Source organism: Antechinus flavipes, chromosome 6 (genome assembly GCF_016432865.1).
Source record: "Antechinus flavipes isolate AdamAnt ecotype Samford, QLD, Australia chromosome 6, AdamAnt_v2, whole genome shotgun sequence".
In the NCBI taxonomy this organism is placed as follows: domain Eukaryota; kingdom Metazoa; phylum Chordata; class Mammalia; order Dasyuromorphia; family Dasyuridae; genus Antechinus; species Antechinus flavipes.
Window position 1 is genome coordinate 104,373,716 of NC_067403.1, and position 27,808 is coordinate 104,401,523.

Below are 27,808 nucleotides of genomic sequence, written 5' to 3' on the forward strand. Positions count from 1 at the left end.
AATCCTTCCCCTCAAGCACTTCTCCAACTCCTGAGGCTATGTCCATGCTACCCGGGTGCTTCTAAATCCTATCCACAGGTACATAAATAATTCTGTATCCCCTTCCTGTGTCTGCTTCTCTTTCCCACCCCATTTCCTTTACCATCCCCAGCTGCCTTTTTACTCTCTGTGTCATATTGAAATCTAATTAATGCATCCCTAGATTGTTGCCAACCTGATCTTTCCCAGCAAGTTTCTAGAAAAGGAGGACTGTTTGTCATGACCCAACTGGGACATACTCATTATTCTTTTCTTTAAGGCATCCATTAAGATATGGTTGGACTCAATAGAACAATGTAGCACATTTTGCTTAGCTATTCCTCATTGGATCAACATATACTTTGTTTTCAATTCATTGCTACCCCAAAAAGCATTACTATAAATATTTTGATGTATATGATGATTTACTTCTTATCAATGATATATATATATTTTTAATAATTATAACTTTTTATTGACAGAACCCATTCCTGGGTAATTTTTAACAACATTATCCCTTGCACTCACTTCTGTTCCGACTTTTCCTCTCCAATGAGGCAAGCAGTCCTAAACATGTTAAATATGTCACAGTATATCCTAGATACAATATATGTGTGAAGAACTTAACAGTTCTCTTGTTGTACAGGAAGAATTGGATTCAGAAAGTAAAAATAACCTGGGAAGAAAAACCAAAATGCAAACAGTTTGCATTCATTTGCCAGTGTTCTATCTTTGGGTGTAGCTGCTTCTGTCCATCATTATCAATGATATTTTTATAGTATATGCTTAGCACTGAACTTTGGCCCAAAGGGGCATAAACATTTTAGTCACTTTGTTTACATAATTCCAAATTACTTTCCAAAATGGATATACTAATATACAACTTGTTGACAATATTTTTGATAATAATAGCTTTTTATTTTTCAAACTACATGCAAAGATAATTTTCAACATTCACCCTTGCAAAATCTTGTGTTCCAAATTTTTTTTTCTCTCTCTCCCTCCCCTAGACAGAAAGTAATCTAAAAATAGATTAAATATGTGCAATTGTTCTAAACAAATTGCTACCTTTATTATGCTGTACAAGAAAAATCAAATCCAAGGGGGTAAAATGTGAAAGAAAATACAAGCAAAAACAAAATAAAAGGATGAAAATACTATGTTATGATCTATATTCAGTCCCATAGTTCTCTCTCTCTGAATGTAGATGGCTTTCTAATCACAATTGGAAATACCAAAACTAAAACTATATTATAAAGCAGCAGGCATCAAAACCATTTGGTACTGACTAAGAAATAGAATGGCAGTTCAGTGAAATAGGTTAGACATACATGATACAATAATCAATGACGATAGTTATAGTATTTGATAAACCCCAAAACTCCAGCTTCTGGGATAATAAATCACTATTTCACAAAAATTGTCAGGAAAACTGAAAAATATTATGTCACAAAATCAGCATAGACTTATTTCTCATACCACATACCAAAATAAAGTCAAAATGGATACATGATTTGGGTGCAAAGAATGATATTATAAGTAAATTAGGAAAGCAAGGGATAATTTACCCATCAGATCTTTGGAGAAGGGAGAATTTTATGACCAAAGAAGAACCAGAGAATATTATGAAATGCAAAATGATCAACTTTGATTGCATTAAATTAAAAAGTTTCTGCTCAAACAAAATCTACACAAACAAGATTAAAAAAGGGAAGTACAAAGGTAAGGGAATTTTTTTTTTTTGCAACCAGTGTTTCTGATAAAGTCTCATTTCTAAAATAAAGAACTGTTTGAAATTTATAAGAATACAAGTTATTCCCAATTGATAAATGTTCAAAGGACATGAACAGATGATTTTCGGATGACAAAATTAAATCTATCTATAAGAAAAAATGCTCTAAATCATTATTGATTAGAGAAATGAAAATTTAGACAACTCTGAGATATCACCTCACTCTCAGATTGACTAAGATGACAGGAAAAGAAAATGAGAAATATTGGAGGAGGTGTGGGAAAACTGGGACACTAATGCATTGTTGGTGGGGTTGTGAAATAACCCAACCACTCTGGAGAGCAATCTGGAACTATACCCAAAGGGCTAATTAACTGTGTGTGCCTTTTGATCCAGTAATGCCACCACCAAGTCTGTATGCCAAGGAAATCATAAAAGAGGGAGAAGAACCCACATATGCAGAAATGTATGTAGCAGCTCTTTTTGTGGTAGCAAAAAATTGGAAAATGAATAGATGCCCATCAATTGGGGAATGGCTGAAAAAGATGTGGTATATGAAGGTAATAGCATTGTTCTGTTAAAAAAAATGATGAACAAACTAATTTTAGGAAGACCTGGAAAGATTTACATGAACTGATGCTAAGTGAAACAAGCAGAACCAGAAATCCATTGTACACAGTACAGCAAGATTGTGCAATTGTGCAATTGTTCTCAGTGGCTCAGTGTTCCAAGGCAATCCCAATAAACTTTGGACAGAAAATTCCATCTGCATCTAAAAAGAGAACTATGGAGATTTATTGTAAACACGTACATTCTATGTTCACTTCTTTTTTTCTGTTTTGTTTTTCTCTCCTGTGGTTTTTTTTTCCTCTTTTGTTCTAATTTTTTTTTCTCTCAACATGATTCATAAAGAAATGTGCATTTAAAAAGTTAATATACATAGGTAACCAGAAAAGTAAAATTACTTTTAAAAGACTATTGGAATTGTTGGCAATATTTTTTTGGCTGTCTCTAATGATATTTCAGTTTCAGAACATTTTATTTGTTGAAAAATTAAGGATATTTTTAAGTCTAAATTTTTAGTATATGATTTTGTCATTTGTTTGCTTTTAAAGAAAATACTTTGTATAATTCTAGTTAATTTATTATAGTTGTTGTTATTCTAGATTCTGTTCTGATAAGCCTATCAAGAACCGTGATATAACTTCTAACTTTAAAAAAGTCACTTGTAGGCACTATTTCTGAATGATTTGTGGCTTCAGGAATATAAAAAAGATTAGGGCACATTTATATTTTAAAAATCAACAGATAAAATTTATAGTTTCTAGGAGAATCTTACATATTCTAGGAATGTATCTAAGCTACTGTTATGTGAATTTAGGAAAGGTTCGGATTGCTCCTATAAATGAAGCTTTCTGACTCAGTTTAAGCAAAAGTAAAATTTAATTATACAATACACGGAATAGATTGCCTACAATAACAACCAACACAGTAAACAATACATAAAAAAACAAAGAAAAAGGAGAAATATGATTAAAATAGAATCCCAAGCAAATATGATCACCATTCGAAGGAGCATCATCTCTAAGTTACAATTCTTTAGTTGCAGTTCTTAAGTTGCAGCAGGCTGGGGAAACCTCAAGTGAACAGCCGTTGAGTTCCAAACAGAGAGAGATCCCAGGTGGATGAGGTTCCAACTATGATTAAAACTGGCCTGAATTTATAGTGCTTGAAAATAAAGTCAGCACAGAGCCAACTTGCTTACATATAGAAAGCTATGTATAGGAGAAAGAAATGTCAGATGGGCTTCCAAGATATGACTTGATTAAAGTAGATATTAGGGAAGGGGCCAACCCTCATGGACATCCATTGTGTCCCACTGAGTGGCTAGTTCCTGGGATTGTGGAAGTGAAACCAAACACATGTGGCATATTTCCTGTCTCATAGGGTTAAAGAAAAGCTAGGTTCCTATGGAGAGAGTTACGTACTTGAAATGGTTTGAAATGAACTTACTAATAAGAAGGCATTTCTTATTCACCTACCTACCTTTGAACAGAAATGTGCTTTAAAAATAAATATAATGAAAAATATCTTTCATTTAGATTGGGATATCCCTAAGCACAAGGATCAACACTATTCTATCTGGTTTGACCTGCCCTAATGAGGAGAATACATTAGTACAACTGAATAACTGAAAGTCCTTAAACCAAGGAATATTTTATATCCTGAATTTCTAGATGGTTGACAATAATAAGCATGCTTTTAGAGGAAAATGAAAGGTGCTTCATATGATATAATCTTCCAAAAGAATATATTACATACCATATAACCTTCCAATAGACTTCATATACCTATGGATTCCCCACTAAATACATGTCATAAGTTGTTGGAAGAATAAATGAAATATAGAGCTAATAATGTGTTCCTTAATTTCAATACTTATAATTAATGTATAATTAATTGTAATTAATCCATGCTTTCATTGAAGTGAACATTGCTTCTAAAGGTATGGATAGTGGATAACCCATTTATGCTTTCTTATAAAGGCAATACATGCTTGTTTGTATTAAGAAGTAGAAATGTTCATTCCTAAGTTTAAATCTGACCTCAGATACTTAACAGTTATTACTTGTGTGACCTTGGACAAGTCACTTAACCCCAATAGTCTTACAAATAAATAAGCAAGGAAGGATTAAGCAGTGTCTCAAGGGAATTGTTGAAATAGCAATTTTTAGAGATCTGATGTAACTAATTTTCTTTTACTCCTAGGTATTCTTTGTCATTCTATCATTTGTAACCTGTTGCTCTTAATTCCAAGACTCTCCTTAAAACTGCTGCCATCATCCATTCATTCGTTCAATAATCAAACAAGTGAGAAAGAAAGAAAGCAAATATTAAGCATTGATTTTGTGCCAGACCTAGGCTGTGCTAATAGATAAGGATACAGAACTAAAATGTGATTCCTTGACTCATGTACACTGGATCCAGTTTAAATTAGCTCCTAGGAGCCAGATGTTAAGTTTTCAGAGTGAGCATTTGCACTACAAAAATTGGCAAATGTTACAAATGTGGGCTTGATTTGTTGTTTTCTTAACTTCTAGATTCAAGAAATGATGGAGAAAATGTTAATGGAGATTGAATTAAAGGTATGTCATGCTTGCCTCCCCTCTTCCTCCATGATCTGGATGTTAAATAGTTACCAAAACATTTCTGATCCTTGACCTCAAGAAACTTACATTACAATGGAGAAATGATATGTGCACATCTAAGTAAATGTAAAATAAATAAATGGGTGGGGTATGATAGACAGATATAGAAACACACAGGTACACACAGACAAACATAAATGCATAGTGTTCATCATTAGTGTGTATCCATAAATAAATACATATAATTTTCTTTATATAAAACTAAAGGTTTGTTTATACTCTAAATGCAGAAAAAGGTATTCAATCAATCAACAAACATTTATTAAATTCTTATTACATGCTGGGTATTATGTTTTATTTTGGGTATAGGCATAGGCAAAATATATATACTTACAAGTACATTAAAAATCAATAAAACATGATTTTTGGGTGGGAGAAACTCTAGAAGCTTAGGGTGAGAGTAGAGTGTCAGATATGGCTTTAAAGTAAAGCTTAAACTGAGCTCTGAAGGAAAGTTAGGATTTTATAAGTCAGAGTTGACAGGTTGTCAACAAGTCAGTTGTAGGCCTGAGGTACAGCCTAAACAAAATCCCAGAGATGAGAAATGGAGGACCCTGTTTGAGTAATGGCAAAAAACACTCTTTGGAAGGATTTTAGAATGTGTGAAGTAATTTACAATAGGGCTAGAAAGGTAGGTTGGAATCAAATTATGAAGTATTTGATGATAATTGGTAAGTAGTCACCTAGTTTTGGTCTTTTTGGGTTTTGGGGGGGGGGGTTTGGGTGTGTGTGTATTTGTGTGTGTGTGTGTGTGTGTGTGTGTGTGTGTGTGTGTGTGTGTGTTTTAATTAGGAGTCTCTGGCCCTAAAAAGGGAAGATTATCTCTGGGCACAGTAAGTGCCTTTTTCTGACTGCTGACTCTTCCTTACCTTTTTGGCAATCCACACACTGACACTGGCATCTTTTAGGAGGTGGAACAGCCAAATCCTACCCTTGGATGCTTGGATACATTTCGCAATGAAGTGTCAGATGAGAATGTGGTCCCAAAAGTTAATTTAAAATAAAGAATTACCTTTATGAGCTCTTTACAATATGATGATAGAAATTTGTGTTGCCTTAGTGGCTTTTTGAGCCTCTCTGAGATGGCAGCAATGTAAAACTTTAATGTCAGTGAAAACTAAAATAGAAATTAAACAGTTTAATAAAGCTTTCACTGAAGTCCCCTTTCAATGCTCCATTGTGACAGAAATGTGAACCTGAGTTCTTGAAAGCTACATCAATGAAGCATAATCTCTGAAAGGTCTTAACAAACAGAAAATATTTTTTAGAACAGACCCAACAATGGAATATCCTTTGAAGCACGGTCTGGTTAAGTTTGAAGCATGTTATCACAAATCAAAATTTATTAATTAAACAAGTGTTTTTAAAAGCCCATTTTATGCTAGTGTACTAGGCACTGGAGACACAAAGACAAGAGCAAAGCAGTCCTGGATGTCAAGGAGTCTTATATTTTAATGGATAATGCAACAGATATATAGATAAATGTAGATGTGCAAATATGAGACATTTATCTAGATACTTCAAAATGCATATAAAGTAGATACAAAATAAACTTGGAGATCAAGGTGGAGGATGGAGTAGGGGACAAAAAAAGTAGAAGTTTCTTTTACTAAGCTTTGAAGGGAGTTAGAGATCCCAAAAAGCAGAGATGAGGCTCTGCATGAGTTTCTGTGCAAAAATAAACCACAAAAATACCTAGAGACTCCTTAGTTAAATCTAGAGGAAAATTGATCATTATTATTGAAGACAGTATGCTGATTTAGGGTATCATAAAGCCTTGAAATATTGATTAATGAAATTAAATGAATCAATCCTAAAATTAATCAAGATTTTATATATTGAATACACTTCAGCAATCTGATCCAGCAAGTTTTGATTTTTTTTTACCAAATAAATATTATTTTTTGCTATTTTCTTTAAAAGAGCATGACATTTAGAGGTTAGGTTAAAATAAAAGTGATGGGCAGTTTGGGATGATGATATGCCTTCTCTCTCTTCTCTTTGGAGGTAGATTGACTATTGCATGGGATAGAGATAGACAGAAAGAAAGAAAAAGAGGCAAGAGATAAAGAGAGAGACAAAAGAAAGGAGGAAAGAAAGGGAGGGAGGGAGGGAAGGAGGGAAGAAGGAAGGAAGAAAGGAAAGAAGAGAGAGAAAATGAAAGGAAGAAAGGAAGAAGAAAGAAAAAAAGAAAGAAATGAAGGAAGGAAGGGAGGGAGAGAAAAAAATGAAAGAAAGAGAAAGAGGAAGAAAGAGAAAAAGAAAGAAACAAAGAAAGAAAGAAAGAAAGAAAGAAAGAAAGAAAGAAAGAAAGAAAGAAAGAAAGAAAGAAAGAAAGAAAGGAAGGAAGGAAAAAAGAAGAAAGAAAGATAGGATTTTTATTAAGTGCCTACTATGTGGCAGGCAGTGTAAATACTTGACAAATATTATTTCATTTGATCTTAAGAAAAACTCTGGAAATTAGGTCCCTTTATTAGGCCTATTTTATAATGAAGGAAACTGAAGTAAACAGAGGTTAAGTGACTTTTCCTTCATCATGCAACTAATAGGTGTCTGAGTTATATTTAAATTTGGGTCTCCTTAGTGCCACCTAGCTTCATTCTCACCAAAGAAGTCTAGCTGTGATTTCACAAAGTAAAGAGATGAGTGCCTTCCTGATAAACCTGATCAATGTAGACAACAGATCTAGGTAATTAAGGCCAAAGGGAGCTCTAGTTCCTCAAAAATTGTCTCAGTTTTATATGAATGTGATATTTTGGAGTAATATTTCCTTTTCTTACTCACTCAGGATGTAGAAGTGGAAAGAATAAAAATATTATGTTTATATATTACAAATATGTTTACATGGGGAAGTAGAATTTGGACTTAATTTGTCAGTTATTCCATAGGAAAACTTTTAGTTTTCAGAAATGATCATTTTGCCCCCTTGCAAACAAAATGGGATTTATAAGAATTACCTTTTTATATTTTATGGCTAATACAATTTGATATTTATAAGCCTAGACTTCACTTTGCAAATTTTAGGTTTGCATAATTGTCTTTCATGGATTTATTTTATATTTAAATGAAAAAACTGCCTCATCATAGTTTACATTAAAAAATAAAACAACTCAAATTGCCTCATTTCTTCTATAAATTCAGTAAAACCTAGCTAAGTATTCAGTTTAAGACAGTTACAAAATTGAGACATGACTTTTAATTTGATCTGTTACTTCTGATCTAGCTATATTCCCCTCACTTTTCACTTATTATATCAATTAATGAGGGAATAAATATTTATTGAACTTTTTTATATGCAAAGCATAGTACAAACAATAAGGATACAAAAAGAAAAGTCAAATAGTTGCTGCTCTAAAGAGAGTTCACATTTCAATGAAAGAGATTAACACATATGTAAGATTTCAACAGCAAGTCAGATAGAAAAAGGCCCATGATTCTTTGAGTGTAATGCCATCGCACATGGTCATGCCTTTTCTTTCATATTATTTTCACTCCAAAACACATTTGTCTCTGATGTTGAAGTAGTGTCAAGGATTTTCGCTTCACGGACTTTATTTTCTAAGTCTTTATTAGTTATGATTTTAGCATCTGCTGGAACAGTAACCAGGCTATATCTCCACAAGGGTTGCTTCCCAGGATGAGGGTTCAAAACACTAACCTATTAAGGATTGCTATTTCTAAGGCTCTTGGAATCAGGTTTAGGGACTGTTTCCATTGAAATCTGAGAGCAGATAATAATCAGGGTGATGGTTCCTTCACTTGCCTGTCATATTCCAGATACTCCATTACTTCAGCTAGATTGGGTCTCCTGTCCTATGAAGCTGAAGTTGTTTGGCATTTGGTGGTAATGGTTGACTCCTTCACCACAGACATGGCTTTCTGAATAATGGTCATGAAGACTAGACTAGAAGCAGAATTGACAGTCAGGTTTTGAGCAGGTACTGTTACTCACAAAGATCCTATAGTCATTTGATTTCTGAGTGAAAAGAAATATTTATTGGGTCGAGGCTGAATGAAGAGGAATAGTGCATTGTCCTTAAGATTAACTGGAGTAAATATGTATTGTTGCCTCCTTCTATTATTTTAAGGAGAATTAAAGATGTTTGAGAGGAAATAAAAAAGTCTTTTTAATACTATGATGTATCTGTGTTTTCATTCATTTGCAATTTTGATTAGCTTGAACGCCACAGAACAAAATGACCCCTCAGGATAAACTAATTACTTCTCATCTCTTTCTCTTTCTGATAACTCAATGCCTTGGATGCTTAATACTTTTCCATCTTCCTCAGCCTGGCAAAGGCAGAAACTGGACTTCTAGTTTGTTCCACTTTATCTCTACTAGTTTTCAACTCCAGGAAAAAGAATGTAAGCTCCTTGAGAGCAGGGATTGTCTTTCTTTCTTTCTTTCTTTTTTTTATTTGTATCCCCAATAATAATCACAGTGCTTGGCCCATAGTGAGTACTTAATAAATGTTTATTGAATTAAATTTAAATTGCATGATTATCCATGGTTCCTCATTCTTTTTTCATGCTCTGTCGTGGATTACCCAAAGATGAACTTTCTACCTCTACAGATGTTACTTTTTCTTTAGTGAATAATTCAAATAAAAAATTCATTGTGTATTTGAATTAATCTGAATTAACACACGAACACATGTATTCCATTATTTTATTTAATATTATTATTTCCTGATTTACTTACCAGACATTGAGGGAATAATTGGTATTTTCTCTTCGTTGTACCATGAGATACAAACAACACCAAGGAATTTCCAAAATAATAGAAAAATTGTCAATTTCCCTAAATGTAGCTTTTTTTTTACTTTGTGCCTGGAACATAATAAGTACTTAATAAATGCTTATTGAATTGAATGGTTTCTCCTTCTTGCTATTTGACTAGCCCACATGCTTTTCTAGTCAAACACATACAAAAGGATGTTTTTTATTCCACTTCTTGAATAAGAGCAAAAGTTGTTATCGCAAATATGCTGCCTCTTGCTTATACCATCTGTGTGTCTTTTCAATAAAATATTAAAAAAGAAGGAAAGTAAAAATCCATCAGCTAGAAATTTTTTTTCAAAATCTATTAATTTTCTAATCTATTAATTAATTAATTAACATAAATTTATAAATAATTTTCAAAACTTGAGACAAAACTAAATGGATTTCCATTTCTTTGATCAACAGTTTGTTTTGCATTACTATTCATTCATTTATTAAATGGACACACTTATTGATAATAACTTTCTCACTCTTATGAAACATATGAAATAATAAAATAAAGAATAAATAATACCTACCCTCAGGGATTATCAAAATTATAACTGACTTATGACTTTTTTAATTTTTTTTTTCCTTAACTTTTTCAGATGTGTTCTTCCTCCTCACTTCTACATCTCAGAACCTATTTTTTCCTTCAGGATTGTACTTAAATGCAATTTTTTGTATGAAAGCATTTCTGATTTCCTTAGTTAATACTATGCTTCTTCATTTCAAATTATCATGAAGAGATGTTTCCATTCATATATTATATCCTATGTAAGCTCCTTAAAATAGGAAATTTCATTCATTAATTCATTTGTTTATTCTTTCACTGACATGTATGTTTTTTTCATTCATTTGTCTGCTTGTTTAACACTGCGTTGGCACACAGTAGATACTTATCAATGCTTTAGATGACGTTTCTGAAATTTCCCCTCTGTAGATCTTCCATCCTTCTATCAGAAAAAAAATAAATAAATAAACAACAATCAACAGGAAAGACATAGTTATTCATTTTTTCTGATAAAGTTGGCTGTAAATTTTAAGGTGCAAGTTGAAAGAGAATATAAAATTACATCAAATGAATCTTGTTTTCCAGGTTACTGTCCCAACATCTGACTGAATTACCTTATTTGGTTCATTTTAAAGAGCTCATTATTCAGGTTTCTAATATCATAAGGAAACTGTCAAATATATCTTTCAGTCAATGCTGTTTTTAAATACCTTAGTGTGACTTCATTGCTTTTTTTTTTTCCTACAGTATTTTTATAAAACTTTTACACTCAACACTGGTAAATATCTTAACTCTTTTTTACAATTCACTATACATCAGGTTATTTTCTTGTTTCCATAAAGTTCTGTTTTTCGTTTTATTCTTCTTGTCTTTGGGACTTTCCAATTTCATTCTGTCTTTATATCCAGGAATTTAAAAGTTCATTCGACACTTGCAGATCTTATCCAGTGATTTTTCTTCAGACTTGCAATTTGTTTGCTTCTTCACTTTGCACAACTCCCCTCCCAACAATTTGCTCTTCTCTCAATTTTATTGAAAACATTTATTGGATTATGATTGAAGAAGCTATGATAAAGTGGACAGTTTATAGTGGAAACAGTTGTTTGGAGTCAGAAAAAACCAATGTGGTCTGGGGCAGATCATAACCCATTATCTTGTTTTCTTCATCTTTAAAATGAGGATAATAATGTTTGTACTACCTTGCTGTTCAAAGGGTTCTTGTGAAGACCAAAGGAAAGCAAAGTGTTTTTTTAAACCTTATAGTGCCTTATATTGCTATTTTATCATTATAATTACACGACAATTAGAAAGAAAGTGACATGTCACTCACATAGCACTCTACTGTTTCAGACCTGATACTAAGCCTTATGAGCATTTCTTACTTACTTTTTTTGTTTGAACATATATTTTCATTGAAATCTATGGGGATATTATATTTTTGCACATGGTGGAAATAAGTACATCAGATTCAATATTATATATCAATTTACAATTAAAAATTATTTTGGTAGACTTCATAACACTACTTATGGCCTCAGTTATCTTTCTTAACATTGAAAAATTAGGGGAGAATAAAATTGTTTCCCAATTTTATTAATCTATTACTGTCAATAAGTAAATCTACAGACATTTAATAAGTGCTTAATGCATATTAAGCACTATCCTAGGTTCTAGGGATACAATGATAAAAGTTTAATGGTGCAATTTAATGGTTTATTGAGCAAAGCCATATTTTGCATGTGAGCAAAGCATGCAAAAACATGGAAGATCATTGTGGGTGGAAGAACTCCAGCAGTTATAGAAATAAGGAAAGGCTCCACATAGAAGGCAGAATCTGAGTGTACTCTTGAAGACATGTAGTCTAGAAGAAATTCTATGAAGTAGAGGAAATAAGGAAATGTATCTCTCACATAAGTGACAGTGTTGTAGTCAAGAATGTCATCACAACTTGAACTAACTATCCTCCTTTCTTAGTTGTTGTTGTTCAGTCATTTTAATCATGTCTAATTGTTCCTGAACATATGTGGGGGTTTTCTTGGCAAAGATTCTAAGGACAGAGATTTCCCGTGTCTTTCTTCAGTTCATTTTACACATCGTGAAACTAAGACAAACAACATTAAGTAACTTTCTCAGAGTTTTAGTGTCTGAGGCCAGATTTGAACTCCAGAAGATGAGTCTTCTTGTCTACAGACCTGACACAATCTGTCCAATATGACATCTAAGTGATCTGAAGGTTGAATGCTCTCTTTTCATTGGGCTTGGACTTTCTTGGACCTGAAGGAAATTATATATAAACTGCTTTTACATGAAATTCAATAAATATAAGAAATGGCCAAAGAAAATTATTTTCACTTTTGCTCTGCTCAGTTCCTCTATGCTATGTGATTAACAGAACAAGTGTGGTTTAAAATAATTTTATGACATATATGATATTATGAAAATTCAACTTGATCTTCCACTCAAGAAGATATATTTCCTAACTATATAAAAATATTTCATCTTAAGTTGTAACCATATTTAAGACCATTCTTAGTCATGAATTCAACTAGGTGTTAGAGTACATAGAGTGCAGAGCTTGGAGTTAGGAAGGCATCTTCCTGAATTCAGAACTGGCCTCAAGCTACAAGTTTGCTGTGTAATTCTGGGCAAGTCACCCTCTTTTCCTCTATTTTCTCATCTTTGCCTTTTTTAAAATGAACTAAAGAAGGAAATGGCAAACCAAGTCAATATCTTTGCCAAAACTCCAAATGAGGTCACAAAGAGTTAAACACAACTGAAAATAACTACAACATAGAACAACAAGCCATGAATTATGAGGATAGTAATACACATACTCTGATATACTGGTATATGCCAACATACTGCTGGAAAACAGTTTGCAAAATAATAGCACATTTCCATAGAGTGTTAAATTTTTTAAAAAATTGATCACAATAATACTGTAAGGTAGTAATATAGATTTGTGTGCATTTTACAGGTAAGTTAACTGAAGCTTTGAAGGACTAAATAATATTACATGATCATATACCTAGTCAAAAAGAACATTTATACCAAGAAAGCTGCTTCCATTTCTTTTTCCCTTTGGTCCATACTTGTGACTGTATGTTTACATGAAATCATCAGTTGAGGAAGCTCCCTCTACTACTGTACATTCTGCAAATTAAAGTCTTACAGCAAAGTAACTTGCTTAGGGCCAAGTTACTGTTAAATGTCAGAGGAGATTAGTCCATGAGACAATAGGAATGCTATCTCTTCTATAGCAATACCATAATGAAGCCAAATTACAGTAAATTACATATGAAAGCATGTTCTTATTTATGTTTTTAATGCAGAAGTTGATTTAGCTCTTCTGCTGATCAACCTTAGTTTGGAAATTAAATATTACAAATAATAATCTATCAAGTATTTTTTAAGGTTTTACTTTTATTTCTTATAATTTCATATAAATGAAATGCAAAAAACATTGAAATTATCTTGATATCTTGATATTACTAACTGTATGTATAAAACATATTTCTTTCACTTTTATAAAATCAAATTGCCACCTATCCAGAAAATTAAAGAACATTGACAGAATTAATATTAACTTCATAATTGTCATGCATACCCCAGACTGAATTTTACTCTATTTTAATAAACTATACAGTTTATCAACCAGACCAGAACCAGTCTCTAACCTGTGAGTGGTCAGTCAAACAAAGCAAATTAGAGACAGGAGAGAGGAAATTAATATTTATTAAGTAGCTGCTATGAGTCAGATGCTTCACAATGATCTTATTTGATCCTTACAACAACCTTATGAAGAAATGCTCTTGTAATTCACATTTTAGAGATGAACAAACTAAGGCAGTTGGAGATTAAGTGACTTGTCCATATAGCCAGTAAGGATCTCAGTTCAGATTTGAATTCAGATCTCCCTGACTCCACACCCAGTGCTCTATCCATTGTACCACCCTGCTATATCCTGAGAATATTATTCTTATTTTCATTTGTTAGTACCACCCAAGCTTCTTGAGAGCTTATCCTTCTTATAGAGGACAATATCCTTGTCTTCATTTGTCTGCTTCATTTGTCCCTGAATTCCTTAAGGGAAGAGATTCTTTCATTTGTGTCATTGTATCTCCAAAGCCAAGTTAAATTACTTACCCAAGATCACACTACCAGCAGATGCTCAATAAAGGTATGCTGAATTGATTTAGAGAAGAGAAAACGAGTTTTGTAGACAATAAATTACTTACCCATAGTTGCAATGCAAGCCATTGTCAAAGATTGAAACCCATTTTTACTCCAAATTCAGTGTTCTTTGACCTCAACCTCACTGCCTCACCTTGCCCACCATAAATACTGTCTTACTTTCTCTTCATTCATCCAGATTCTATTCTTTCTGGAGCTCTCCTTCATTCAGTTCCACCTTGTCATGAAGTCTTCTAAGACAGCTCCAATCCACATTCGTCTCTCCCTCACTAATTCTTTATCAACATTACCCAATGACTTGAGTATTCTTTTAACATTTCCTGCATTAATTCTTTTCCTCTATTTAGAATATAATTTTTTTGAAGTGAACTACTATGCTTCATTCTTCTTCTGTAGCTATAATAACTACTATTTTGTAACTATCAAGAATATCTTTCTTCCTCTAATTCAAAGTGATGCTGAAAAATTCTAATTAAGTGAGTTTGGAGGAGTGATGAAGGCAATGATATGAAAGAAGAGTCTTTGATTGATATTACATGATATAGCCAAAGACATAATCAAAATACTACAACAAATTTTCAATTAAATCAAGGTTCACAGTCAATTTATTGAAAATTTATATTAGCCTTCTGATCCATCTTGCTTTTTCTCCTTTTTTTATATGTGCATGTATTTTGGCCTTAATTATTTGAAAAGAAAGTTACCCTTGAAGTTTACATTTGAACATTTAAATTAATTAGAAGTATCTTAATATGCTACTTATTTTTACACTTATCATTTTTGTAACTTTTAAAAACCTAAATAAAAAATGATATAAGACGAAATATAAATGTGTCATGTACAGAGCAAACCATAAAAGAGGATTCAATAAAAAGCAATAAATTTCCATTTAAGAAAACCTATTCAATAAATACTAAACATTGTTTTCAAAGCTACCCAGTTTTCCTTGCTTCCTTGTTGATTTTCTTTTGTGCATTTTTTTTAACTTTATTTTTTCCCTAACTCCCCCAAAGAGGGCGGGAAATATTTTATATGTGTGTTCATGTATGTGTGTGTCTGTATATGCATGTATACAGACACACATATATACACATACATACTACATAGATGTCTATAAACATAGATACACATAGAAATATATGGAAGAATGCTTGCTTATTTCTTCTTACCAGCTGTTTCTCTGAAGGTAGATAGCATCTTCCTTCATAAGTACAAGTCTTTCCATGTTTTACATATTTTGATATAGGGAGATTTTGTCTAATATAAACAGTACGGAAAGTTATTATTATGAGTATATGAAAAGGATTAAACAACAAAAGAATTGAAAAAGGACAAAAAGTCCAAACAGAAAGGAAGAAGGTGAATATTAGCATTGAAATGGAATTATGTCAGCAGACAGAAAGAAGAAAATTTGGTTTGGGAATTACTACAGTGATGAAGAAAGTAATGTAGCTCAAATAATAGAGCTTTTAATATTTTTCCTTCTTTAATTATTTTCTCTTGAGATATTTTCTTTCTAACAGCCAAAACAACTCCTTATGTATGTAATAAAGACATAACATGTATACATATCTATAACACATCTAATTTTTCCAAAGTTTTTTTTTTGTTGTTGTTGTTGTTGTTGTTTGTTTAAGGCATCAGGCAATAATGGGTACATGCCTTTCTCATTGCATTTTCCCAGAATTCATACTTTTCTCTTTCAGCACTGAGTTTTCTAAGAAATAGAAGTTTTAGAAATAATGCAGAATCCTTATAAATTGAATAGGGAAAGAAAAGTTTACCTCCTGTTCTTTCTGGTTTCTGAGATAGTGGTTTTATAAAGATCCATGTCTTCAATCATTTTATAAAGAAAGACACAAGTTCACAAATATGCTTTATTTTTTCACTTTTAATTTATTATTATTATAATTATTATTATGGAAGCCTGTTTTACAAGTTAATTGATTTTTTTAAAAATCATATACATGTTGTATAAATAATACCAGATAGTATCAAACACCAGAAATAATGGGCATGTTATGCAAACTATTGTGCATTCGTTTTCATAACTGTTCTGTTCTATTTTCCATAGTGGGTAAGAAAATAAAGGCTATTTCTCTATACTCATCTCTAAGCAATTCATCGGATTTTCCTAATAATACAATATCTGTTGTCCCAATCTTGTTTCCTCAAGCTTCTTCCCAGTTTGGTTTAAAGATCCCTAGGAATTTCCCATTCTGTTCTTTTGAGGATTTCTGCTCGAATTCTCCCAACAGCATGTCTGTCCATTCAGGATTCTCGGAACATAGAATCCAATCTATCCACAGCTAGTTGGATCCTTGTGAACTCTATAATTGGCCTGACTTGCACCTTAATCTTCTAGTAGAAAGTGGTGCATTACAAAGGTGTATAATTCCTTAGGGGTGGGGGTTAGAGAAAGAGGGATCCAGTCTGACCATGAATCTTTGCGATTCAGAAACTTTCCTGGGGAGGTGGTGGTGAGAAGAGGGGTGGGGGGGTGTAGATCAGGGAAAGTGGAAGGGAGGAGGGGGATCCAGGATCGTTTAGGGGTGACAATAGCAGCAGAAGCACGCAGAGAGAAAGAACAGGCAAGCAGGGTGGGGAGGAGGAAAGGAGAGCTGGAGTAGTACCCTCTGGACGAGCAAGAGATCCAGATGTTTCCTGCTTGCAGCAGAATTGCCATCATCTCCTTTCTACACGGAACCTGGAGCCTGAAGCCTCTTCTCTAGACTAAGTCCTCCTGGCTGCCACCTCCCAGGCCGTTAGCAGCATCTATGCTTTTTTTCAGCTTCTTCCCCTCGCCCCCAGCCCTCACTCCCACTCCTTCTACACTACGGCATATGTACCTGGTTTCGAAGTCGCGGAAGGCTTCAACAACCTGGATCGCCTTGCAAAATCCTTTGCTGGTCCTCAGTTTTCCGTAGCTGCTGCAGTTGCTGCCGCTGCCGCTGTTGCCACTGTTGCTGCAGCCGCTGTTGCCGCTGCCTCTGTTGCCGCTGCCGCTGCACCCGCTGTTGCTGCTGCTGCTGCTGCTGCTGTTGCACGGGTGCTCTCTCCTGCTGTCTCCTCTAGCCGCTCACAGGCTGGGATTCTTGAGCTTTACGCTAGCTCTCCGCTGTCATCATGGACCAGCCTCGGAAGAAGAGTACAGAGACTAATGATGTCCCCCTCTCGGGCTGCCTCTGGGCCAGACTACTATCCACGAGGTGACCAGAGTGACTGTTCTTACTCCTGCCCCAGCGAGTGTAACCTAAGAGAACCCGGGACTGCAAATCCAGGAAACATATCCAGAGACAAGTGATGAGGATCTCCAAAGACTCCTTCTGCATCATTTTCACTTTGCTTTTTCCTCCTCCCCTTCTCGATTTGTTTATATAGCATCCTAGCTTGGAGGGATTTCCCATCCCCCTTTTCCTTTTTCAAATTTTACCCCCTCCCCCACCAGGGCTCAGCGCTCCTGCACGTGTTAGACACCCTCTGACATCTCAGCTGAAAAGAAGCACCGGGGGAGAGGGAAAGAGAAGATTGGGGAGGAGAGAGCATTACATCTTCACTTACTCTCTCGCATCTTCCAAGTTCTCCTTTCTCGTTTAGAATAGCCTTTTTTTCCTTGGTGCATTTTGTATGGGGGGTGGGGGAGGGTGTCAAGGCGTCTGGGGATAAGGGAAGAGGTAAGGAATAACGAATGGTCCTTGTTGCTGCTGCTGCTGCTGCTGCGCTCAGTATGTTTCTCTGTGTTTGATAGTTTCCGGAGAAGCATGGTAACATGAATAGCCACTGAGTGTGAAAGCCGCTCTGGAGAAAGGGAGGAAGAGATTGATCTGCGCAGCCTTTACTTTGCGAACAATAACATTGAGAGGAGGAGGAAGAGGAGGAGGAGGAAGAGAAAAAGGAGGAGGAAGAGAAAGAGGGGGAGGAAGAGGAGATAGAAGAGGAGGAGGAGGAAGAGAAAGAGGGGGAGGAAGAGGAGGAGGAGAAGGAGGAGGAGGAGGAGGAGGAGGAGGAGGAGGAGGAGAGGAGGAGGAGGAGGAGGAGGAGGAGGAGGAGGAGGAGGAGGAGGACGTAGAGAGGAGGGTAAGTCGCCCCATTGATTCGCTGGCTGGATTCCGCGATGACATCTGTAGCCTCCCTTCCACTTCTCTCGCTCTCCTAGTGCTGCTGAGAGCAAGTATCGGGGTGCCCAGTAGGCGGAGAGGGAGGGAAAGAGGCAGGTTGGCGAGTTGACAGTGCCAGGGAATCCAGGAGTTCACGGACCTACTCAGCCTGGCTTTCGGCTTCCTGTCACCAGATCCCCTGCAAATGCCTGGGCTTCAGTCAGCAGTCTGGGATTCAGGCAGATTCTGCTAAGGAGGGTTGGGAGGAGGGAGAGAGGGGAGTTCGAGTGGATTTTCAGATCAGTCATTCCCTCTGATGCTCGAGAAGAGCGAAGATGGACAACTCATCCTCTAGTTGGAGACGCTTGCGTGCATTTCCCTCCTTACTAAACTAATCTGGGCAGTAGACTTTGGGACAGCACTATTTGTCCAGCCACTTCTTCCTCTTCCACCCCCCCCGCCCCCCATCCCCTTTCGTACTACTCTCTAAGACAAAAACAAACTCCCTTCTTTCCAGGAAAGTATTTTGGCGAGCTATTGATTTCTCCATAATTTCTGATTAGCCTACCAACTGATCATATTTACTCCTTCGTTGTATATTAATGGAGATCGATAGACTTCAATGATTTCCTCAGTAAATCCATTCATTTCTGAGCCAATAGATAATTCCCTCGTCATAGTTTTGGGGGGGAGGTTGTTTTTTTGTTTGTTTGTTTTGTTTTTCTCCTGAGTGGGGGAAAAGTGACTGTGCGTTTGTTCTGCAGATTGCCAGCTCCCTCTGAGGGGTGTGTATTGGTGCTGAGGCTGCAACAAAAGTTTCTAGCCACTCGTCTCAGTCTTGGGGGTTAATCGCAGAGGAGAGGAAAGGACATTGGCTTGGCTCACCAGGAACCGCTAGGAATCCTGCACTTTCCTCCAGCCATCTATACTGGCGTTTTTATCATTTGCCATGAAGAGGAAACAGAAGCGGTTTCTGCAAATGACTTTATTATTTATGGTGGCTTTAATTTTTCTGCCCAATATTGGTCTCTGGTCTCTGTATAAGGATAAGCATCTGATGAAATCCACGGAACCTGGAGAGCAGCAGGTAAGTAATGGAAGGGGTGGGGGGTGGGGGGTTCGAAGCATATGAAAATCTTAAATTGATGAGGCAAGAAACCGTGAGGAGAGAAAATATTTGGGATGTTCTTAGGTTACCAGAAAATTCATGTTGCTTGTAAAAATAAATTTCTGTGTAACGTAAGACTTTAGGTTTATTTGGATTGAACAAGAGAATTTGTGATTGCAAAACTTGTAAAGGATTGTCCCAAGGAGTAAATCATTTGTCTCTGAAATAAAAACATAGACATAAAAACTCAAATGATCAATAAAAGGAGAGAAATGACCAAAATAGTTCTGTGGTTAAGAATATTTATGTTGATTTTGATGTGTGAGCAGCAACAGACAAAAGCATCCTGAGAGACTGAAGGAGATTGTTTAGTGAGAGGGAGGAAAGTCACTGAAGGCATATTTCTCTCATAATGATGGTAATTGCAATTAATTTTGTACTGCTTATTTATTAGTAGTACTTTAGTAATTCTTAAAGATCACAGGGCTGTGCACATTATTATTATGATTATTCAATTATTGTTATTGCTTAGCAACTGCCTTTCTCCTTGTGAAAACTTAAAAATGTGACTCCCTTTCATCTTACTGTTGCTAAGGTGGCATGCTTTTGTACACAAGCATAGTGGTTAAGATTGTTCTTTTAGTTTACAGCCTGCTAGTAGCTGGTATGGGCTACTAACAGCCCCCTTCATGTTATTAACTTCAGCTAAAATAATGCACATTTTCTTCTAACTAAATTATGCAATTTATTATCTATACAAATACATATACATATATGTGTGTATGCATATATAACATTTATCAGGCTACAATCAGATTAAGATCAGCATAATTCTAACATTTGGAAACATAAACAAACATATATATACCTATACATACATGCATACATATATACATATGTATGTGTGTGTGTATATATGTATTCCCTGGAGATGGAATACATTAGAACCTTGTACTTTAAAAAGGATTTTATGACATAGCTGCTTAATTCATTGGTTAGTTTATGAATAAAATTAAGTATATTTAGCTTTAATTTATTATATTTGAGGAGTTATTTGAAACTAATATTATATATATATATAAATTAGTCTTATACATAATTTTTGGATATTAATATTCTTAAAGTCAATGATCATCACTCATGTGTGTGTGTATATACATACATATATGCATTTAGAAAAGATTTTAGCAGCTAATTTCAATTAAATAGTAGAGAAATATTCAAAATTTGGAATCTAGTTTCCAAACTTCAAATCGGTCCTTTGCTTTGAAAGAATTGGAATTTTGAAAGAGGGTTTAAAATATTTCCTTTTTTTCTTGAATGATAAGTATAAGCTTTACAATAAATATAAATAATATTCTAAAAAGTTTAAAACTTTGGATTGAAGAGTTTTCTATTACTCTTTACTTGAATTAAAATAAGGAAGAAGTGTTTTAAAATGCCCCTTATCTTCTTGTTTCCAACCAATAAAATATAATTTCATCAAGACCAAAAGTGATTGAACAATTATTTTTTAAATGAGCATGCAAAGTTGGTATAAAAATGAAACCTAAAGAAAAATGATGATTTAATTACACTAATGTGCTAATGTAAAAAGACTCTGAACTTAATATTAATTTGTATAATTTAAGTAAAATATTAATTAAAAATACAAAAATGCAACTTTGAAGTTAACTATTTTCTTTTTGACAGTTAAGACAATAAAAATACAACTTTTTGTGGCTGATAAAAGCAATAAAAGTGGTAGTTCAACTCTATGACTTGTCTTTAACATAACTCAAATTGTCTCTTTGCACTTGATTCTTTCCCAGGTCAAAATGAGGCTTGGTGAAGAGATTGGAGTCAATGGTTTAAAAAAAAAAATGAATAGAAGAGAAAGGTTTCTTATTCTCTTAGGCTGAAGAATTCTTAATTCTTATTGACCTCATGATTTCTTATTGCTATGTTCTACCCAAATGATCTTACACCAATGTATTAGAATCAGAGAAAACAGAAACTCTGATTGTATAAGTTTAAAAAACACTTTGTTATGTCCATGATAAGTGGTAACCATTTATTTGTGTGTTAGTCTGTATGTGTATGCATATATGACAAAAATAACATTTCTCTTAAAAGTGATATTTTCTCACAAACAAAACAAACATAAATGAGTCAAATACTTAGAAAACTTCAGCTCAGTAAGTCCAAATTAAGCTAAAATCATGCCAGGAAAGAAAACATAAATTGATCATAAATACTTTTAAAATTCTATGATTATTATTATTAGTGATAAAAACAAAAGCATTCAAGAATCATTGAATATGTTTTGAACAACAGAGGGTTAAATCTTTAATATCCTTTCATGTGACCAAATCAAATGTGACTGAGTAATGAGTTAAGGATACTTAACTTTGATTGTATATTTTGGCATTGGATCTATATTCAATTCTTGCATATTATAAAGTAAGTTAGAAACACAATATTCTGTCAGCTGCAAAAAATCACTATGGAATTGTGTATTGCACTGTGATATCTGAACTTTATTTTAAAAATTTCAAAGCAGTTTTAAAGCAGATATCCTCATCTGTAATTACTAAATGTGTTACAGACCATTTTGACTATATTTATCCACTAGTTGTAGAGTACTAAAGATCGTGGGCTGATTGAGGCATTGACAGCAATAAGTATTGAAGCTATTCAAAGTGAGTCACGTGGTCAATTGAGGACTCTATTTTTATCAGCAGTAACATGTAGAAAAGTGATTCTAATGTGTGGAGTGGATACAGAGCTTACAAAAGCTCCACTATTGGATTAACTTGAATGGCTCACTCTAATTGTCAGTGAAAGATGTTTATTTGTGTACTTCTAACATAATAGAATAATTAAAACTATGAAACTACTTTCAATGTTTGTCTCTACCTATCCATCTACATATTTTATTAGAGCCCTTCATGAATATCTTATATATTTACAGCAAAGCTTGAGACTTTTAAGATAATTCAACTCTTGGAGGTAAACAATTTCAAAATATAAAGACGGAAATATGACTTTGCTGCTGTTAGGTTAATTTTCTGTATATACTTTCTCTTTGCTTTTGAGTGTTTCACAAAGAATTCCTGGTATTCACTTCTGTCAATCCCCAAGAGTTGCCTATCAGGGTGTTCATTCTAGTCTGATGTTTTAAAATAATAAACAACATCTATGTCATATATTTTACATACATATACATACATATATAATATTTAGATGTATCCCATCTTAACAGTACAGTATTACAGTAATAATAAAATGTAATATTTATATAGAGTTCAGAGACTGGCAAAATACCTAATATATTATATTGTTCGATTCAATCTTGTGTATATTATCTCATATGGTGCCACTCTTGTATAATTGGGAATTTAAGAAAGAGTACAGCAAAGAAAGAAGTTCTTGAACTAACCATGTTAAAAAAAAATAAACTTTTCATTACATCTTCACAAAGATTGATCAAGCAGCCCAAATGACAAAGTCCTGCTAAACTTAGTACGCCCTGCCATGGTAAGACCTGCAATATTATGCTGAAACCACTTCATGCTAATATTTCTAAATGTATCTTTTGTTTTATTTAAGTGTATTTTTTATTGTTTTAGAGAAACAAGATATGTTTAATGGAGTATACTTTACAATCTTTGTTTATAGGCTATTAAATTTCCTAACCTAAGTACCATATAGTGTTTATAGGAGAACTAGTCATTTCTTTCTCTTTTCTTTGAAGAGGTTTTGGAAAGATTTCTTCTTCATTTTATTTTTTAAAATATTCCACCCATACATATACACACATATGTACTCCTATGTGTGAAAGATTCCTTTAGAGGGAAGGATAGTAGCACTGGAATTGGATACTCTATGTTCAAATTTCCCTGTGATATCTAGTCTCTGTGTAATGTCTATGATACTTTTGGATATGACTTATTCTTATTTAAATCAGGTACTAAGTTTAGATGGTATACAAATACTGTTCCCTCAGTTTTCTCTTTCTCTCTCTCTTTATTTTTTTGCTGTTGTATTAGTCTCTTATTTGCAGATTTCTTCAGAGTTGAGTTCTATTTGGATTCTCTTGAAAACATATCCACATCCCGATCTACCTTTGTCTATACAGGGTACTTTAATGGCTAGAGAGCTGGACTTAGAGTTAGGAATTTTGAGTTAAAATCCTACCTCAAACATTTATTGTATGTGTGACCCTGGAGAAGTCCTACTTCTATTTCCCTCAGTTTTCTCAACTGTAAAATGAGAATAATAACAGCACCTACCTAAGATTTTTGTGAGGATCACATGACATTTTTTGTGAAGTACTTAGTATTATGCCTGGCACATAGTAAGTACAATATAAATGTTTATTCCCTTCCTTTCTCTTCTTTAGTTATCCCTTCTTCAATCTTACGTAGCTTTAATAGAGTTATCTTTCCCTTAGGTCTATTCAGAAACATCTAAAAAAATCACACGTACATAAATACAAACATACCCTTTATTTTCATTTTCATTGTAATATTCCAAAACATAGCACAGAAAAAAAAAAGTTGTCATCTGGAAATAGACAAAGAACAAGAGAACTTCACAGTATTTAAATGAATTTGGACTCTCCTCAAAGAATTAAATTAACTAGTCCTCTTCAATATATAAGCCATCTTCAAAATGTTTTACATTATTTTAGTCATTTTATTTGGTCTAGTATCTAAAGGAGAAGTTATGACCCCAAAGATCTTCTAAACATGTTCTAAGGTAGGCACTAGACTCATGAATCTCTTTGGAATTTTGAAGATTCTCTTAGCTGCTTCTAAATCAAGGGTCTTCCTTTATAAAATGGGACTAAATAACATATTAATCCTCTGAGAAAGATTTATAAAATGCTTGAGGGTAACATATTATATGGATGGAAAGGAACTGAGGACCATCTGTTTTTTTTTTTCCTTTGATTTTAGTCAAAATTCCATTTGTAACTTCTGAGGAGTTAATGTCTTTCTTAAAAATAGTATAGGAAATTTCCCACTTCTTTTGTTAGTTATTTAATGTCTAACAAACTACATTTTAAGGAATTTCTCCTTTATTAAGAAAACTCCCTTTTCTTTTGTAAATTTATTTTGTCTTGTGAAATTTTCAGAAAACACGTGTAGTCTATATGCCTATGAACTAGAGTTTCCTCCTCTTTCTCCTCTTCCTCCTCTTCTCTTTTAGCACTATTTTTTTGGTTCTTGATGTGACAATAGTCTGTTTTTAACTATGATGGTGGTCTTTGATAGACCAGAAGAATAAGAGGAAAATGAGGCAGGATTTTCTCACTTCCTACTCTTAGGAAAGTCACCTGGGTAGCTCAGTGGATAGAGTGCCAGACAGGAAGAACTGAATTCAAATCTTCTTTGAGACATCAATTAGCTTTGTAATGCTGGACAAATCACTTAATCTCTGTCCTAAATTTCCTCATTTGTGAAATGGAGATAATTAAAATACATCTCAAAGGGTTATGGTGAGGATCATCTGGGATAGTATATATAAAGCAATTTGCAAACCACAAAGCACTATATAAATGCTAGCTATTATGATGATTATTTGATGCCCAGATGTAAGAAGTAACATCATTTTAATCATAATATATTTTACAACATAAATACCTCCACTGAAGTCCTACTCTAGGGCCACATTATTGAGTAGAGGTGACCCTGGCTCTTGAATAGTGTGCCAAAAGACCATAAAATTTGGCAGGCTCTGCCAGCTGGGAAGCCTCCAAGTATAGGTATAGAAAATGATTGTGTCTGGACTCTTAGAATTGGCCTAATGATGATCAGAGAAGCCCCCCCACAAACACCCCAAATCATTATAGACTGTTAACTAAAGCCTAGAAAAATACAATCTTTGTCAGTTAAGGGAGTTTCAAATCTGCTATGTTGTATTTCTCAAGTTAGGGTAAACGAACTTAATGTTTAAATTTTATTTTATAGGAAACATTGCTTTTATGGAAAATGCACAATAAGCTATCATAGGAATGTAGATTCAGAGGTAATAACAACACAGAGACCACTGTAGGGAAATGGTTTCATTGTTAGCTATGTGATTGACTCATTCTATTTCCTCATGAGGGAATCAGGAAATAGAAGACAATCTCCTAATCTGAGACTGACAAAAATTGGAGAACATTTCTCTCATTTCCACAGCTTCATTAAGTACTTTTTGCTTTTTAAGCCAAAATGAGACTATGATACATTATATTTTAGACTATGTCAGATATGCAATGAGTGTGATGATGACAAGATATTAAAGACTTAAAGAAAAAAAGTTTTGTAATAGTTGAAGACCAAAATAATAGGATTCTAATTGACTATAGAAATTTAGGAATGGTACATGATGGGCATGACACCCACCCTTTTAACAATTGCACATGGAAAATATCAGGCTAAAATGAAAATCAAGAATAATCTTGTTAGAGCAAAAAAAAGTGTCCAGAGGAAAGGCAGATATTCACAACTACCCAACCAAGAAGAATTTATTCACAGAAGGGTAACATACTACCTGATAGCTATTGTGAAGACAGGGAATATGAAAGGTATACTGTTGTCACAGAAACAGAGGAGTGATGCTGAGAAGTATCTGCTGATGGCCCAGACTCTCTCCTACCTTCTCTCCTTGTGCCTTCCTTCGAAGTCACTAATCCAAGACTTAGTCCATGAAAAAATTGCTTAGGATCTAAATTTATGTCACTCTCTTTCCTGGAGTTGTAGAGGCGGATCTAATTGTTTTTTGGAAAGGATGGTTAAATACGATAATTGATTAAAAAAAACTTTGCTGAGATACACAATATATATGTCAGGAGTCTATTAACTTTCTTCATTCTGCTTGGAATATTGCATAAAATTTGTGCTTTTGTATCTTTGAAGTATGAGAGTAGAGAATCATGGCAAAGATATTTTTGTTCAAAGTGCGAAAATGTTTAACATACCTGGAGAATATGTAATCCTCTGAAGATGTTTTATGCCATAAAAGTAGGAAATATTTTTATAGTAAAATAAAGAGACACTTACTGTCTTCCTGTTGCCTGCTGTCAGTGCTCTAAAATGAATAATTCTTATACTATCCAATAACCTAATTGTAACATTCATGTGAAAAATAAAGACAAGTACAAATGAATAAGCTTCAGGCGTGTGTTCCTTAAACAGAAATGGATGTTGCCATTGAACATATACAAACATTCACCACTTTATAAAGAAGAAACATAATAGAGTAGATCTCAGATAGTCCCTCTTAGAATCAGGAAAGCTGGGCTCACTTTACTCTTCTGATATATGATCATATGATATCATATGATCAAAGTTATATTATATATGACTTTGATGAAGTAACTTCTCCTCTCAATGCCCCAGAAAACTCTTTTCAACTAAATTTCAGAGTAGTTGCTGATCTCTATTAGTGGAGCAAATTTCCTCATCAGGAGAGTTTTACACTGATGAAGAAATTCTCAGATTGATATTTCATCCTAATGTCTATCTATCTGATGGTCAAATCAATATACATACATACATAAGTATTTGGGGAGGCAATATCCAGAGATGGCTAGCTATATTTTTATCTATCTTAGGGAAGAAAGAAAGGAAAGAAAGAAAAGGAGGGAGGGAGGAAAGAAGAAGGAAAAAAAAAGAAAGAAAAAGAGATGAAAGAAAGAAAGAAAGAAAAAAAAAGAGAGGGAGAGAGGAAGGAAAGAAGAAAAAGGAGGGAGGAAGGAAAAAAGGAAAAGGAAAGAAAAGAAAAGAAAGGAAAGAAAAAAAGAGAGAGGGAGAGAGGAAGGAAAAGAAAGAAAAGGAGGGAGGAAGGAAAAAAGGAAAAGGAAAGAAAAGAAAAGAAAGAAAGAAAGAAAGAAAGAAAGAAAGAAAGAAAGAAAGAAAGAAAGAAAGAAAGAAAGATAAAGGAAGGAAGGAAGGAAAAGGCAGATAGATCAATACACTACTATGCTCTTCTAGTTCCTTGTGACAATGACCCTGGATTTTTGAAGTCTATGCCAACTGAGTGTGAACTCTGACAGCTTCTATCAAAGTTGAAAAACTTTGACCCATGATGTCAGATTGTGTGCCTATATAGGGTCTAAGAAATAGTCTTGCTGAGCTTAAAAGTCTCATGACCAGCTTGACCCTAGGCAGAGGATTTTGTTTAGTCCCAGATTTCCTTCAA

General features: G+C 34.1%; 1 protein-coding gene across 2 annotated transcripts in view; it reads left to right on the top strand.

The window, feature by feature from the left end:
- Nucleotides 1–18,492: 18,492 nt before the first annotated feature.
- Nucleotides 18,493–27,808, top strand: part of GALNTL6 (polypeptide N-acetylgalactosaminyltransferase like 6) — a 1,500,784-nt gene continuing 1,491,468 nt past the window's right edge. For both annotated transcript variants that reach the window (XM_051964041.1, XM_051964042.1), the window contains exon 1: nucleotides 18,493–19,612. In XM_051964041.1, coding sequence (XP_051820001.1) covers nucleotides 19,475–19,612 — 138 coding nt within the window. In that variant the 5' untranslated portion in view covers nucleotides 18,493–19,474. The remainder of the gene's footprint in view (nucleotides 19,613–27,808) is intronic.